Source organism: Heloderma suspectum, chromosome 1 (genome assembly GCF_057233095.1).
Source record: "Heloderma suspectum isolate Gila_16-S chromosome 1, 16-S_ref, whole genome shotgun sequence".
Lineage (NCBI taxonomy): Eukaryota > Metazoa > Chordata > Lepidosauria > Squamata > Helodermatidae > Heloderma > Heloderma suspectum.
In genome coordinates, this window is record NC_139458.1 from 52,853,746 (window position 1) to 52,868,137 (window position 14,392).

The window sequence follows — 14,392 nt, forward strand, 5'->3', positions numbered from 1 at the left end:
GGATAATCAGTGAATCTTTGGATCTGATCAAATTATGGATGGGACTTTAGTTGTAAATAACTTTTTGGTAAGTGTTGTACAATCCTATTCTAAGGCTTCTGTTCAAAGCTCCATATGCACCCTTGTCCTCCAATGGAGCTCCCATGGAGATTGGAATTTGTTGTTTGTGGGAGTCTGTTTAGTAACTAGGGGTGCAATCCTATGCATGTTTAGACAGGAAAAAGTCCTACAACTCCCAGCTTTCCCCAGCCAGCCTTGTTGGCTGGGGCATGCTGGGATTTGTAGGATTTTTTCTTTCTAAACATGCATAGGATTGCATCCTTAGGTGCAATTATAATAATTATCTCTTTGTGAAAAGAATCTACAAATCTGATAAATATTAACCTGAAGGAGATCCTGTACTTTTAATGTTCTGATTGCCAGAAATGCAGCACAGCCTCCATACTTTCTGGGCCACTATTCAAGTAGGGTGCTGTTAATCGGCTATTACTACTGACAGGAAATTGTATGTTGCGTCTGAACTGTTCTACCGTTGTTGTTGTTGTTGTTGTTGTTGTTGTTGTTGTTAGGCTAAATGCAATGTTACATGACCAGATGTCCACTCATGCAACTGGAATTTCTCTTCCCCTCCCCCCCGCACCCCCCACAAATCTTCCACCAGCCCTCTGGAGCAGCATGGGGGTGGCAGCACAGGGGATTGCAGCCGGGAGAGGAAATTCAATCCTTCAGTCTGTTCCGCTAGCAGAAGGACAGTATTGGATACAACCCATTTGCATTATTATTGTTATTTATTATTTTGCCAAGCCTGCCTGCCTGCCTTTTCTGCCTTTCCTGCCTGCCTGCCTGCCTGCCTGCCTTCCTCTCTCTCTTTCTTTCTTTCTTTCTTTCTTTCTTTCTTTCTTTCTTATAGGCCTCCATTTCCATATATACGCATACATTCTTGGTTATTACGCAGAGAGGGCTGCCTTGGGAAATGAACTAACTATGCAAACCTACTGTATAAGTAAATGATGAGAACAAAGAAAATATTTTTATCCTTTAGGAAACACATAAAGCTAATAGAATCTTGAAGTTACCAAAACAAATGTCTTGCCAATGGAAGTGGAATTCATCTGATTCATTTGCTGGAAAAAGGCCTGCATTAAACATTTGTCCTGCAGAGGCTAAGAAACTCAAACCAGCGCCACACCAAATTGTCATGATGTTTGATTATTGATGGGAAAAGTGGGGTTTGGGAGATTGCATATAGCCCCTTGGGGGTGGGGTGGGGGAATGTGTCAGGACTTGGGCAGGTTTGGCGTCCAGTTCTGGTGCGGGCAGACAAAGGTCCAAAGAAAGATAACATGGTCGAAGACTGGCCAGGTGCTGGATCTGGCGATTCAATTGCCAGAAGTATGTGTCTTGATCACAGATGGGCTTATGGTGCGATACTGACTTGGTAAGGCCATGCAAGAGGGAGAGTCTGCATTGCTAATTGGTGCAAAGAGTTGCTCAGATTGAGGAACCAAGGAACTGGAGCAATAATGATATAGAGTTGTATCCAATGTTAGTCCTACTTAGAGTAGACCCATTGAAATGAATAGGGGTTAAGTTAGACTAACATTAACAGCAAGAGGGTGCTATTGCACTCATGTCCTACTTGTGGGCTTTCCACAAGCACCTGCATGGCCACTGTGTAGACAGTGTCCTAGACTAGATGGATCCTTGGTCTGATTCAGCATGGCACTTCTTATGTTCCTATGTGCTTATGATATTCGTTCATGTTCCTGGAGGTAGTATATAACCATTATGACTAGCAGAACTGCTGCTGCCTGAATCCGTGGTTTGAGTCTCTGGCACCTTACAAAACCCTGCCTTAGTGGTGTTTCAGGGTTTGTCATATCTGTTGGCAGCCCCAGTATGCTGCTGTTTAATGCCTGTTTAGCATTCTCAAGATATAATCAAAAATTGAAAGCAGATTGGACTGGAGTTAATGTTCTTAATATTCATTAGCATCTCTACTGCACATTTCAAGTGTTCCAAGTGTTTACCTCATGAATCATTACAACAGCCCTGTGAGGCAGACCAGCAGAATTATCATTATTCCAGCATAGCAGATGAGACACTGAGGCTGAGGAATAGTGGGTCACCTAAGATCACAGAGTGAATGAATGGCAGAGGTGACATTTGAACCAGCAACCTCTTGGCTCTGTCTTAGGCACTCCTCTGCAGTAGCTTTTTATCCGGATCTACTTTGTCACAAAACTTTACTTTGTCTCAAAAAGAAGACCCTTGGAGAATAAAAGGAGACTATGCATGCCTTTCTGTTATACTTGTTCTCTTTGCTGAACATGCTTTGCACTGGAACATTTGATACTTCAATAATTGTAGAGATCAAATGTATTTACCAGGCTTCTCTTCTCTATCATCTTACAGGTCTTGTAGAAATTTGCCTGATGCACCCCCTCGATGTGGTGAAAACCAGGTAAGGTTCTGCTTGAACAAGTTTTATTGACACTGGAAGGCATCCAAATTGGAAGCTGTCAGAACTCAAAACGCTAGAACTTGTCCAAGTAAGATAACTTCTCCCTTTAATGGCATTTATATTTACTTACTGTGTTTCAGCGCATTTGACAGGCAGAATTTGAATAGCATGATGCATTTCTGCTTGGAGGTCATCTGGAGGTGCTAAATACTTCTTTATAAAATGTGCTCTCTTCAGGTGACAGCCTGAGATCCTGTTCTATTTTTTAAAAACAAGGGAGGAGGGGAGCGCAGCATGGTTATATTTTCTTTCCAACCGTATTTATCACCTGAAGTAATGTTTTGACTTGAAACTAAAAATGTCATATTGCCTGAGAAATAAAATAATATTGATGGTAAATGTGATTTGACACAGCCAGATTTGTTTTTTGAAAGTCAGCAAAAATGAGAATTCTTTAAACCTGTATTTGCACATGCCAGTTGGGTGGTTTCACGCTAGCTACCTTTCAGGCATGTTCAGTGACTTCCAAACATAAAATTTGTAGCTGGGTATGTTCCACCTGCACAGTCGATTTGGGAAAAGCACTAACCTGTACATTTAATGAGGGCCCTTAGCCGTAATCATAATGTTTTAAGTTAAAGGGGGAAGTATCACTTTTTTGTTGTCAAGTTAAATGTTTTCCAATAGTATCTCTAAATAACATTTGCTGTCACGGTTAGGACAAGGGACTTAACTGGGTTGGAATGGGGACCGCTGCTGCCTTTCTTTACCTTCTGCCTTTCACACACATGTTGATCATGTGTGAGGACATCTGCATCTCTGGATAACTGACATTACAAATCTAAGGAATTTAGCCCACTGGTAGGTTTGTGTGTCTATATACCCTTTCAGTTTTATTGTTTCTAGACTAAGCACACACGGAAATACAGTAGCCCATTAAAATAGTTGTTGAATTTTCACTCATATCTGGGAATAAAAAGTTAAGATTTCTAGTCATATCCCTTTTAATCACATGGAAACCCTTTTGCATCCAAGCTGAACAATTTTAAGTCCCATTGATTTCAGTGGGAGAATTAAGCATGTGCTTAAGGGCCAAACTTGAGCACAGGTGGAATACCTACTTTTGTGGTATCAGTTGTAATACCTCAAAAAATAGCATATCACAAGACAGGAATCAGCATCTGAAAGCACTGACAATTTGACTAAAGAGGAATGAACCAGGAAAAATAAAGTAATATTAAATACATCTGTCAATATTTGCATGGATTTATAATGTAATTTTCCTCCTTTTCCTTTGTGTTTATGTCTACAAATATTTGTGCAATCTGGTTTTACAGGCATACAGTTTCCTGAAGAAATTTCAGTGTTCACTGAGCAAGTATTGTCAGATACCAAACTGTCAGCTAAGATGCACATGTTTCCCCTCAGTTGCCTGGGATTCATCTTAAATGAAACAAAAACAATAATGTTAGGATAGACACATGTGATTAGTAAATATTTGCTCAGTCAGTAACTTTTAAATTACTCTCTAAATGTTGCAGTGCAGTTCTCAGCTCATAAAATGTACCAAAATGCATTTAAAAAGGCACACTTTAGGAAAAATATGTGTAGACATGTATAGTTTGCGAGAAGATACATTCAAAATGCATATTTCAATTCAAAAAATTGCAGAATAATGCAGAAATGGGACAGAATGGGTTTATGAGTGAAGATATGTGAAATATACTGATCTATCTGTTATGGTCCAGAAATTCATACTAATCTATCTATTCCTCACTGGAGATATTCATTTATTTATTTTAATAGGTTTGCAGTTGTATGTGCATAGGACTCCCCCCTCCCTCACCAAGACTTTGCACCCTATGCATGAACACCTAGGAGAGTGACTCACATGAGTGACATCTGGGGGTGGGATTATGTGGCACAGCTCCGCTCATGTGTTGAGGTACTGTAAGTGGGTTTCAGGATGCCCAAATAGGGCTAGCGTCATCCAGGATTCTGTTTTTCCTCAGCTCCACCTAATTAGAAGTCTCATATTCCTGGTGGATCCTGATACTGGTATGACAACTCTATATGATTTGCTGTTGTTTTCAAATATTACAAATATTCAAATGTAGTCTCCTGCGAAGCAAAATAATTTTCTGTATAGACAACATCCTGTACATATAAAGACAGAATGCCAGGAGGAAGGAATCTAAAGTAGCCTAGTGTTTTGCCAGATATGCTAATGTTTGGACCACAGCTCTGTGGTAGAGCAGATGATTTGCATGTCAAAGGTTCCAGGTTCAATCCCTGGCATCTTCAGGTATAATAACTCAGAGAGACTCCTGTCTGACACCCTGGAGAGCCACTGCCAGTCAGTGTAGACCAGGGGTAGGCAACTGTTCTTGGCCATAGGTGCATTTGGCAAATTGAGAAACTGTCCTAGGCACCACCACAAAATGGCTGCCATGTGTAGTATGACAAAGGATAAGTAACCTGCCCAAAAGACTGAGCACAAAGCAGAGGTGGGGGCTGATCCCCAACACACTACACATCTTTGAAGCCATAGTTTTCAGCACTAACAGAAACCTATTCCACAGCAATTCCAGCTGCCAGTAAAAAAAATGTGTCAATTAAAAAAAAATAAGTGGGAGGTGTATGGGACCTTGGCAGGCACCAAGAAAGGTTGCTGGGGGCACATTGGTGTCCACTGGCACCAGGTTGCTTACCTCTGTTGTAGACAATACTGACTTAGATGGGACAATAGTGTGACTTGCTATAAGGCAGCTTCCTCCTTTCCTATGTAAGGGAAGTGTCAGGAGGTTAGTTGGTTTGTTTATGAATATGGGAGAGGATTGAAACATGCAGTTCCCCATCTGCAGTCTGAAGTGATTTCAGATCTGAAGTGGTTCTAGTCCAGCAAGGACTAGATTATGTGATTTTTCTCTCTGTATAGCGTGGCTCATTGGTAAGGTGAAAACTATGATGAAACATATTCTGAGTTGAAGAATACCGTAAGGATTAGAAATTAGGAAGAGTGCACAGTAACGAAGTAACTTTGGCTAGCATGTAGAACACCCATCTCGGCATACTTCAACCACATCACATTAGGTGTAGCCAAACATTCCTAAATTTTGGGAGAGCTCTGTGCCTTGTATTATCTAGATTTCACAGCTTGCTACTGCCTATTAGCTAAAACAACACTCTAGGTCAAACATCTCTTGTACTATATGAAACACAGGCATGCCTGGGTGTATTCCATGGCAAAGCCCCACTTTTGTGAAAAATTAATCTCACATTTCTCTGCTAGCTATTCTTTTCCAGTTTATTCTTGTGTCCTAATTTCTGATGTTTTGGCCTTTAGAGCAGGCCAGTTTCTGCCATGTGTTTCTGATCTCTTTCCAGAGGTTGTTTTGCAAGTGTTTTTTTCCATTTATATCATTAATTTCTCTTTGATTCTTTGCATTTTTCTATTTAAGTAAGATTGCTGAAATCCATTTTTCTATTTAAGTAAGACTGCTTGAATAATTCTAAAACTATTCAAGTTGAAGATAATTATCACTATCAGAGGTCTTTTTGTTTCTAACCTTATCTCGATCCACAATAGTGTCCTGTTTTGTTGGTCTAGTTAAATACAGTTTATTGTATGTAATGAGGGTAAGTCATAATCCCTGTGTCAAGTCTGAAGACTTTTTTTTTTACTGTTACTTGTCTTTATTGATTGCCGTTATACTGCATTATGAGATTGCCTCGCTGGCCTTCTGTTCTTAGCAATTAGAATAGGGTGCGTAACAGTGCAATTCTATGTTATGTCTGCTCAAAGGTAAGTCCCATTTAGTTCAATGGGATTCGGTCATTTGCTGTTTGTTTACTTAGAATCTGTTAGCAATTAATATGGGCATATTGACTAATAGACCCAACTAGATAGCCCATTCCAATTTAATTCTTGCTTCAAAGTGAAGAATGCTATTAATATGCAAGCTAAAGAGGGGGTTTATTTTAAAGCATTCCTTTCCTAATCCTCTGTAGAGACGACCCCAAAGTTATAAATTTACGATCCTTTCAAATAAAAGGAACAGTAATTTAATTAAACTTAGGGTGCAATCCTATGCATGTGTAGACAGAAAAAGGTCCTACCACTCCCAGCATTTCCAAGCCAGCCATGCATGGTTATCTCCCCCCGCCCCCATTAATGCCTTGCTGATTTGCAAATGGGTCCTGGTCTTTGAATGGCTCAACGCACAATCCTGTGTCAGACAGACTTAGGGCACAATCCTATGCATGTTTAGACAGAAAAAAAGTCCTACAACCCCAGCATGGCTGGCTGGAGCATGCTCGGAGTTGTAGGACTTTTTAAATGACTAAACATACATAGGATTGCACGTTTAATTTTGAAATTTTCTCAGTATGTCCAAATGGACTACATGTTGATGGTAGTATGAGTATCCAGTAGAGCATGTGGCCCTCCAGCTGTAACTGCCACCAGCCCTAGCCAGCATAGCTAATGGTGAGGGAGTTGTAGGCCAAAACATCTGGAGCCACCCTTGCATTAGAAGATGACTAGAAAACAAGCTCACCTTGTGTCATGAGCATGGGGGTTGGGGGCTCATACAGCTCCAACCTGAATGGGGAGGCTGCTGAAGCAGGACTGAGGACTAGAGATACGTGAGTATAGGAGTAACTGAAGAATAGGGATACCTTAAAATGTAATGTATTTTTCTTCTCTCTTTTTAACACGTTGTTATGTGATATATGTCATTAATATACTTTATCTTGTTTTACAAAAAAATATCCTGGAAGCTTTACTGAAGAGTGGCATCTAAATCCTTGAAACAAACAAACAAGCAAACATCTAATGTACTGGTAGAGTATTGCTTCTATGACTGCTACTTGCAAAGCTTGGTTAACCCTTCTATAGCAACACATCCCCAGCAGAAAGAGGGGTTCCACTCATCATTTGTCAAAAGCAAGGGTGGGGAACCTCTTTGAGCCAGAAGGCCGAATTCAGTTTTGAAGAAGGTCTCACGGGGCCTCATTCCAGTGGTGAGTGGAGCTGAAAGCAAAAGGCACAGGAGCAGAATACCAAAAATGCCAGCCTATTTTAGCTTAGAGCTCTTACTGCCAGTCACTAAGCCTTAGGAGGGGCATTTCCACCATTTAGAAAGGGGAAAAAACTGCACAAAAGCCAGGAAACCAAATAATTGGCAGTCAAGGAAAAGGGTGTGTGGCCATCTGGGAAACTGCAGAGGTCTGAATTGGGACCTCAGGAGCACCGGAGTTGACTCACATGCCCGAGGTTACCCACCCCTCATCAAGAGCCTGAGGGTTTCCTTCCATAATCCACATTTGCAATGACATCTCCCTTATAAAAAAAAAAAAAAAGCAACAGTCATTGCCTCCCAGATAGTTTCTGCCCTGGCTTTTGCCGCAATCTACCCGATTCTTTCTTTGTTCAACCCTTGACCTGCCAGATTCTTCCAGGTTCTTCACCTCTGAGCTGCTAGGTTCTGCCCTGAATCCATGTGCTTTGGTTTTGCCTTTCAGCCCTATTAAAGGGGGCACACTCTCAGCCCTCATGCAAATGCCTGAAAAGGGCCGAGGACTACTTCCTATCTAGAAAACAGAACTCTTTGGGACAGTCTTCTTCGGGTTCACTAACATTATCGCCTTTGGGTAGAAAAAGTGGGAGGTGTAGCCCATCTACAGTGGTGAAGAAATAAGGGTACCTCTATGAAGTACTTTTAGGAGTACCTTGTAAAATTTTTCTTTGTTGTTGTGAATCCATCATCTCACCGGCTACAGCAGGGCAAGTGTAGATAATAATTTATGACAGCATATGTAGAACATAATTTCAGACCCTCAATCTGAGCTAGTTATGCTAAAGCCTTCCATTATTCTAGCTTGGGCTTCTACCTATTAATACAGACTTGAAATTAATTGTACTTTAAGAGGCATTCCATCCACTTAAGATTCCATCCTAAGAGGCATTCCATCCACTTAAGATACATCTTCCATTATTTTCTGACAAGACAAGCTTTTTACTGTTTTCTTCCTAGTAGTAGTTCAGAATGTAGTTTCTATCTGAACTTCTCACCCTCTCCAAAATACAGGGTTTTCTCATTTTTTCCCCTGCTTTGTACCGTCAGATATCCCAACCAATCCTCTATGATGGGGAAATACTCATGTAAGGTCACAATCCTATGCATGTTTAGACAGAAAAAAAGTCCTATAACTCCCAGAACCCTCCAGCCAGTACTGCTGGCTGAGGAATGCTAGGAATTATAGGATTTTTTTCTTTATAAACATGCATTAGATTGTGCCCTAAATGGGTTTTCTAGTAGGTGGGGGGAATTGAACCTTGTGTGCATGCAACTTTGTTGTTCTTGTTGATGTTGTTGTTTTAAAAATGTATATTAGGAAATCATAATATATTGTTGGAATGAGAAGAGATGGTGGAAAGTACAGTGGATTATATTTACAAGAAAAATACCTTTTTTTAATGGGAGTTGAAGTGGGGAAGTGAGCAGATGTTGGAGCTAAAAGAACCACAGCCTGAATACAAAGGATCAGGGAATGCTTTTTTCTTTATGTATACATTTTTTAAAGGGATATTTAAAAAGAGGATCAAGCAGCTGGGAAAGGTTAAATGGGATGAGGTTGGAGACATCCATGATACACATAAGATATTTCAAAACATTTTAACAGAATGACTGGGTGGGTTAATAACAGATGTTAATGATTTGTCGGTGGTATAAAACATTAAATCACAATCGAGGTAGACTGTGGTCATGCCTAGTTTCTTACCCATGGACAAAAATTCAGGGTTAGACCACTGTCATGCCTGATTTCTAACCAGCAATGGAACATGTCTGAATTAAGTAACCAAGGAACCACTTCGTTTTAAAGATAATACAAAGCCCCCCATATTTAACTTTTTATCTCTCGTACAACTAAACTAATGTGAGATAATTTATGGGTACAGCCTCTGTTTAACATATCCCTGAAGAAGAGGGATGGCTTACCTCTTTACAAGTGTGTGTGTGTGTGTGTGTGTGTGTTTGTGTTGCATGTGTTGGGGTGCTTTTCAGTTCACTGGTGTTTCGAAATTGCTGGTACAAAAGAAGAGAGCCATAAATGCTTCAAGTGCTGTTTAACTGTACCATTGCCAATCATTCTCATAAAGGTTGGCCATTAATGCAGTATTTAAATAAGGCCCTAAAAATAACTGTATTAAGCTAATGGTTGCCAAATCAATCATGTAAATAAATAAAGAGTCAGATAGTATCTCGCTTTATGAGCTTTTTGTGTGTTTTTGCTAGCAGATGTAACACTGTGTATTCTAAGCCTAGAGGGGCTTTTGAGAAACAAGAATCCTCTCAGCGAGCAAGGATACAAGTACAAAAAAACCTCCCATCTTCACTGTGTTCTTGGCAAGAGAGAGTTCCATTTTTATTATTCATTTCTCAAGAGGATGCAAAAAAATATTTCTAAAGAAGCAGGAACACTGTTTTAACCTTCTCTAATTATAGCATAAAGTGGCAGCTAGTGAAAGTGTGGCAATATAAGCTATGCTTTGCAGGCACAGCGGTATGATTCCTGAACTTGTTCTTAATTAGCCTTGCTAATATGCATCATTATGAAAGTTTAGCAATTTATGTCCTATTATATTACTAAATTATAGTAATAGAAAGTATCTAGAGCAGCCTTCTCCAACATGGTACCCTACAGATGTTTTAGATTACAACTCCCAGCTTTCCTGACCATTAGCCATGCTGGCTGGGGCTGATGGGAGTTGAAAATCAAAACGTCTGGAGGGCACTAGGATGGAAAAGGGTGAACAAGAGGCCTGCAGCTAGAGATGCAGGAGAATTTCATCCCCTTTCGTTTCAGACCAGAACTGGCCCTGTTCCCACCTGCGAATGCATTTTGTTGGCAAAGCTCGCACATTCTCACGACTGCAATGCTCGTTCGCAAAATGCATACTTTAGGAAAATGCGCATTTTGATGCTTTGCTCAATAGGGAAAAGTTGCATTTGGGTGTGCACGTACAAAAACTTCATACCCAAATGCATTCTTTTCCTTTTTAAACAGTGGGGGGTGGGGGGAGCTCAGGAACAGCAACAAGGTGGATGGAGCTCAAGGTGGAATTTGGAGAACCTCCATAAGCTTGAGCTTCACTGATTCTCCCATCTCTACCTGCATACAATGTTTCAGGGGGGAAATCCCTACATATGACATCATCCCCCAACCCTATAATTGGATCTTGGGTTAATCTTGGGAAAAGGGTGACTGAGTTGCCCTTGACCTCTTCGTCACAGCAGGGTTGGTATTGCAACTGACAGGGAACCAGCAGCAATCAGGCCCAAATGCTTCCACATCCTGTTGCCTCCATGTCAGCTCCAAATGGCGGTGTATTCATTCAAGAGGAAGTTCATTTAAGGACAACTTTATTTATTTGTTATATTGATATCCCACCTTTTCCTCGAAGGAGCCCAAAAGGGACTTGATTTTCCTCCTCCTTCTCCTCTCCTTTTTATCCTCACAACAACACTGTAAGGTAGGTTAGGTCAAGAGTCAGTGCCTGGCCTAAAGTCACCCAATGAGCCTCATGGCCAAATGGGGACTAGAACCCAGATATCCTGAGTCCCAGCCCATCACACTAACCGCCACACCACAGTGGCTCTAAATGGCAGAAGTAGCAAGGTAACTTCAGACATCTAAGGCAGATCCAAGCTATTTGGAGCTTTCTATGTCAAAACCTGCATCATGACAGATTTAATCCCCCAGAAAGAGATATTAGCAGTTCTGTTCTATGTCTGAACCATAGAAACTTGACCTTATACTTCCAAACCCACAGGGTGATATATTCAGTGACAGATGGCCCAGCGTGGCAAATTAGTACAAAGCATCACATTAGCAAATAGCTAGCACTCCAGAGCCGGCTCATCAAAGCCCCCAGAATCCAGCCTCTCCTACCATTTGCTTGGCTTCTACGGCAGTCAGATGCCAGTGGTGCATGTCAATTAGGGAAGGCTTATCTGTTGGGCAGGAGGGGTCATTCAATGTTTTCTGGGTGCAGGCATTAAATGGGACACCAAGCAATCAGAGGTGGACAGCAGTACCACTGGTGAAGGCAGCTGCAGGAGAGGAAGTAAGAGTTTGTGCACAAAAAAAAGGGACAAAAAGAGAAGGGACTGATGAGTCAGTGATGGGCTGGGTGAGGGCTAATAAACTGAAACCCAGTGCAGACCAGACAGATATGTCATGGGAATTAGAGTGCAGCTAACTGTGGACAGGATGCTTGTCTTGCCCTGGATGTGGTTGCAGTCACCCTTGACGATCAGGTCAGCCACTTGGGGGCATTTTTACATCCAGCCTGGACTATGGATGCCCAAATTGTGTCGACACATGGAGCAATTTTCAGTAACGCTGGTTGATGCAGCAGCTGCATTCCCTCTGGGAAAGGGATGAATTTGCCACATGAGCATCAGAAATGTCAATGGGAATATCAGAATATGGGTGGCCAAGTTGTCAGCAGGAACATATCTCTGGTGCCTCAAGATCTGCACCGGCTTCCAGTGTCTCTCCAGGCACAAATCAAATATTTTGACCTATAAAAGCCCAAGTGGCTTGGGGCCAACCTCTCTGCACTCCTCTTGGATGGTGGAGTTTTCTCTCTAACCTCACAAGCAACAGAACATTTTATGTATTTATTTATCTGTAGAAAATTGCACCACCTGCCTAGCAGGCGCTTAGAGTGATGATATTTTCAGAGTGAGATGTTAGGGTCTTTCCCCACATGAGTTCTAGCAAGGCCCTGAAGTGGGCTTTGTTGTAGGTCTTGCACTCTGGTCAGCAATTAATTTTCCTGGAGGACCACTTCTGATGCAGAAGAGGCTGGTGGGCTTACAACTCAATATCCATGACCTAAATAGTGATCTCCCAGCAAGTTCTGTGGCTACAGAAACTCCTTTCCTTGCACCTCTTTCACTTCTAGATTGGTCAATGCAGAGCCAAACAGTACCTCTCAAGAAGCCAGATTTGCCCCTCAGTCCTGCAGTTGCTGACTTCTGCCCCAGTATAACGCTGCCAACTGTTCTGACTTACTTCCGCTGTATCCAGCTACAAACCAAACTCATGATTTTTTGCAGAACAACAGGTTGTTTACATTTCTGTACTCCTTACTTGATGTTGCCCTGAATAACTCTTCTGATTTCCTCTGTGGTGTGTGCCTGAACACTGCTGCTTCTGCCCAGCCTGTCCCTTCCTTCCTGACCAGAGTTGCCATTCCCTCCCCACCGGCAGGGTTTATATGCCTTTAACAGCTACATGAGCATTTGTTCACAAAGTGGGGAAAACTGCTGTTGAGTTTCTCCCTGCCATACTTCTGTTAAAGGCACAGAAGCCTGAACAGGCCTATTGCCATTGTAGGAATGGGAATTTTTTAATAAGTGTATTTCTGGTTTGTTTGTTCCAATCCAGTAAATAATTTTCTTTCACATTTCTTTCTCACTTAGACCCATTTTAATCAGAGCGTGGTGGAAAATAGGGCTCTGCTGAATGTCTGCCCATTTTGTTTTTCAGGCTGAAAGGAGTATTTTTGGGTAGCTGGTTTCTGAAAAATCCAGACATTTGGTGAATGAACATCTTTTTTCTTTTCATGCCAGCCTGCTGCCATTATTTACCTTTCTCTTCTTCTGTGGGTTTGACACTGTTGTTTTTCTTTTCTTTTCTTCTCTGGGCCTATTTCCGGGGAAACAGTCACATGGGTGATCCCAGCCAACTCGGGATCATGTAGATTTGGCTACATGATGACCTTGCAGAGGGCAAACAAAGCCAGTTGAAAGAATGAGGACAGTATTTTTTGATTCAGCATAGCCTTCACTCTGAATGGGTGAGCATTTCTATTCCTTTTAAAGCAATGTGCTTTTTGTTGTTGCCAGAAGCAGGGAGCTTTTCACCATTGCTTTGATTGATTGATTGATTGATTGATTGCATTTATATCCCTCTTTTTTCCTCCAAGTATCCCAAAGCGGTGTACATAATCCTTTTCTCCATTTTATCCTCACAGTAACAACCCTGTGAGGTAGGTTGGGCTGAAAGTCTGTGACTGGCCAAAAGTCACCCAGTGAGCTTCCATGGCTGAGTGGGGACTAGAACCCAGATCTCCCAACTCCCAGTCCAACACTCTAGCCACTACACCACACTGGCTTTGCATGACACACACACACACACACACACACACACACCCCTCTTTGACTCAAACCCTAGAAATAATACATGTGCATGCACAGTTTGCATTATGATTTGTGGTGTAAAAATTAGACCCATGTCTAATTTCTTAGAGCACCTCCCCATGTTCCACACACTTAGTGGAATAGCATTCTGTGTTGCTGTTACTGATTATCTTGACAAACTATATTATATTAACAATAAACTGTGTGCTTCCCTTGTTTATTGATTCATATTCATTCACAGTTTATTTTGTGTGCTGTGGGTGCTTTAAAGTGTTTTCTGTCATAGCTAAGCAATTACCTAATTTTTCTCCTCAATGCGGAAAGGATGGACTGAACATCGTTATATTCTAGGTGTGAATTTAATTGCACTTCTTGTTGCTTTTGCATTACATTTATATATATAATGTAAAAAAAATGTTGTATTGACATTTTAATATGCTGTCACTTTAAGATACCACATGAAGTGTGAACAGAGCACAGGCACTTTAGGCAGGTGGGTCTAATTGCTAGTTTGTTTCTTAGAAATTGCCGTCATGTAATGTTTGGTGAAACATGCATAGATCTAGGAAAGGTGTTTGGATGCTGAAACATGCTAACCACGTTTTCTTTGCCTTCTGGTAAAAACAAATTGGACTGTGTAATTGATTTTTTTGTAAGTAAAGCTTTTATGTTTGCTTTGAGTTCAGACTCCATGTTTTTCTTGTTATAT

At 41.2% G+C, this 14,392-nt stretch overlaps 1 protein-coding gene across 4 annotated transcripts in view; it reads left to right on the plus strand.

The window, feature by feature from the left end:
• SLC25A21 (solute carrier family 25 member 21) overlaps positions 1–14,392 on the plus strand; it is a 438,251-nt gene that overhangs the window by 251,801 nt on the left and 172,058 nt on the right. For all 4 annotated transcript variants that reach the window (XM_084843384.1, XM_084843391.1, XM_084843370.1 and 1 more), the window contains exon 2: positions 2,416–2,464. In XM_084843384.1, the coding sequence (XP_084699510.1) occupies positions 2,436–2,464 (29 nt within the window). In that variant the 5' untranslated portion in view covers positions 2,416–2,435. The remainder of the gene's footprint in view (positions 1–2,415; positions 2,465–14,392) is intronic.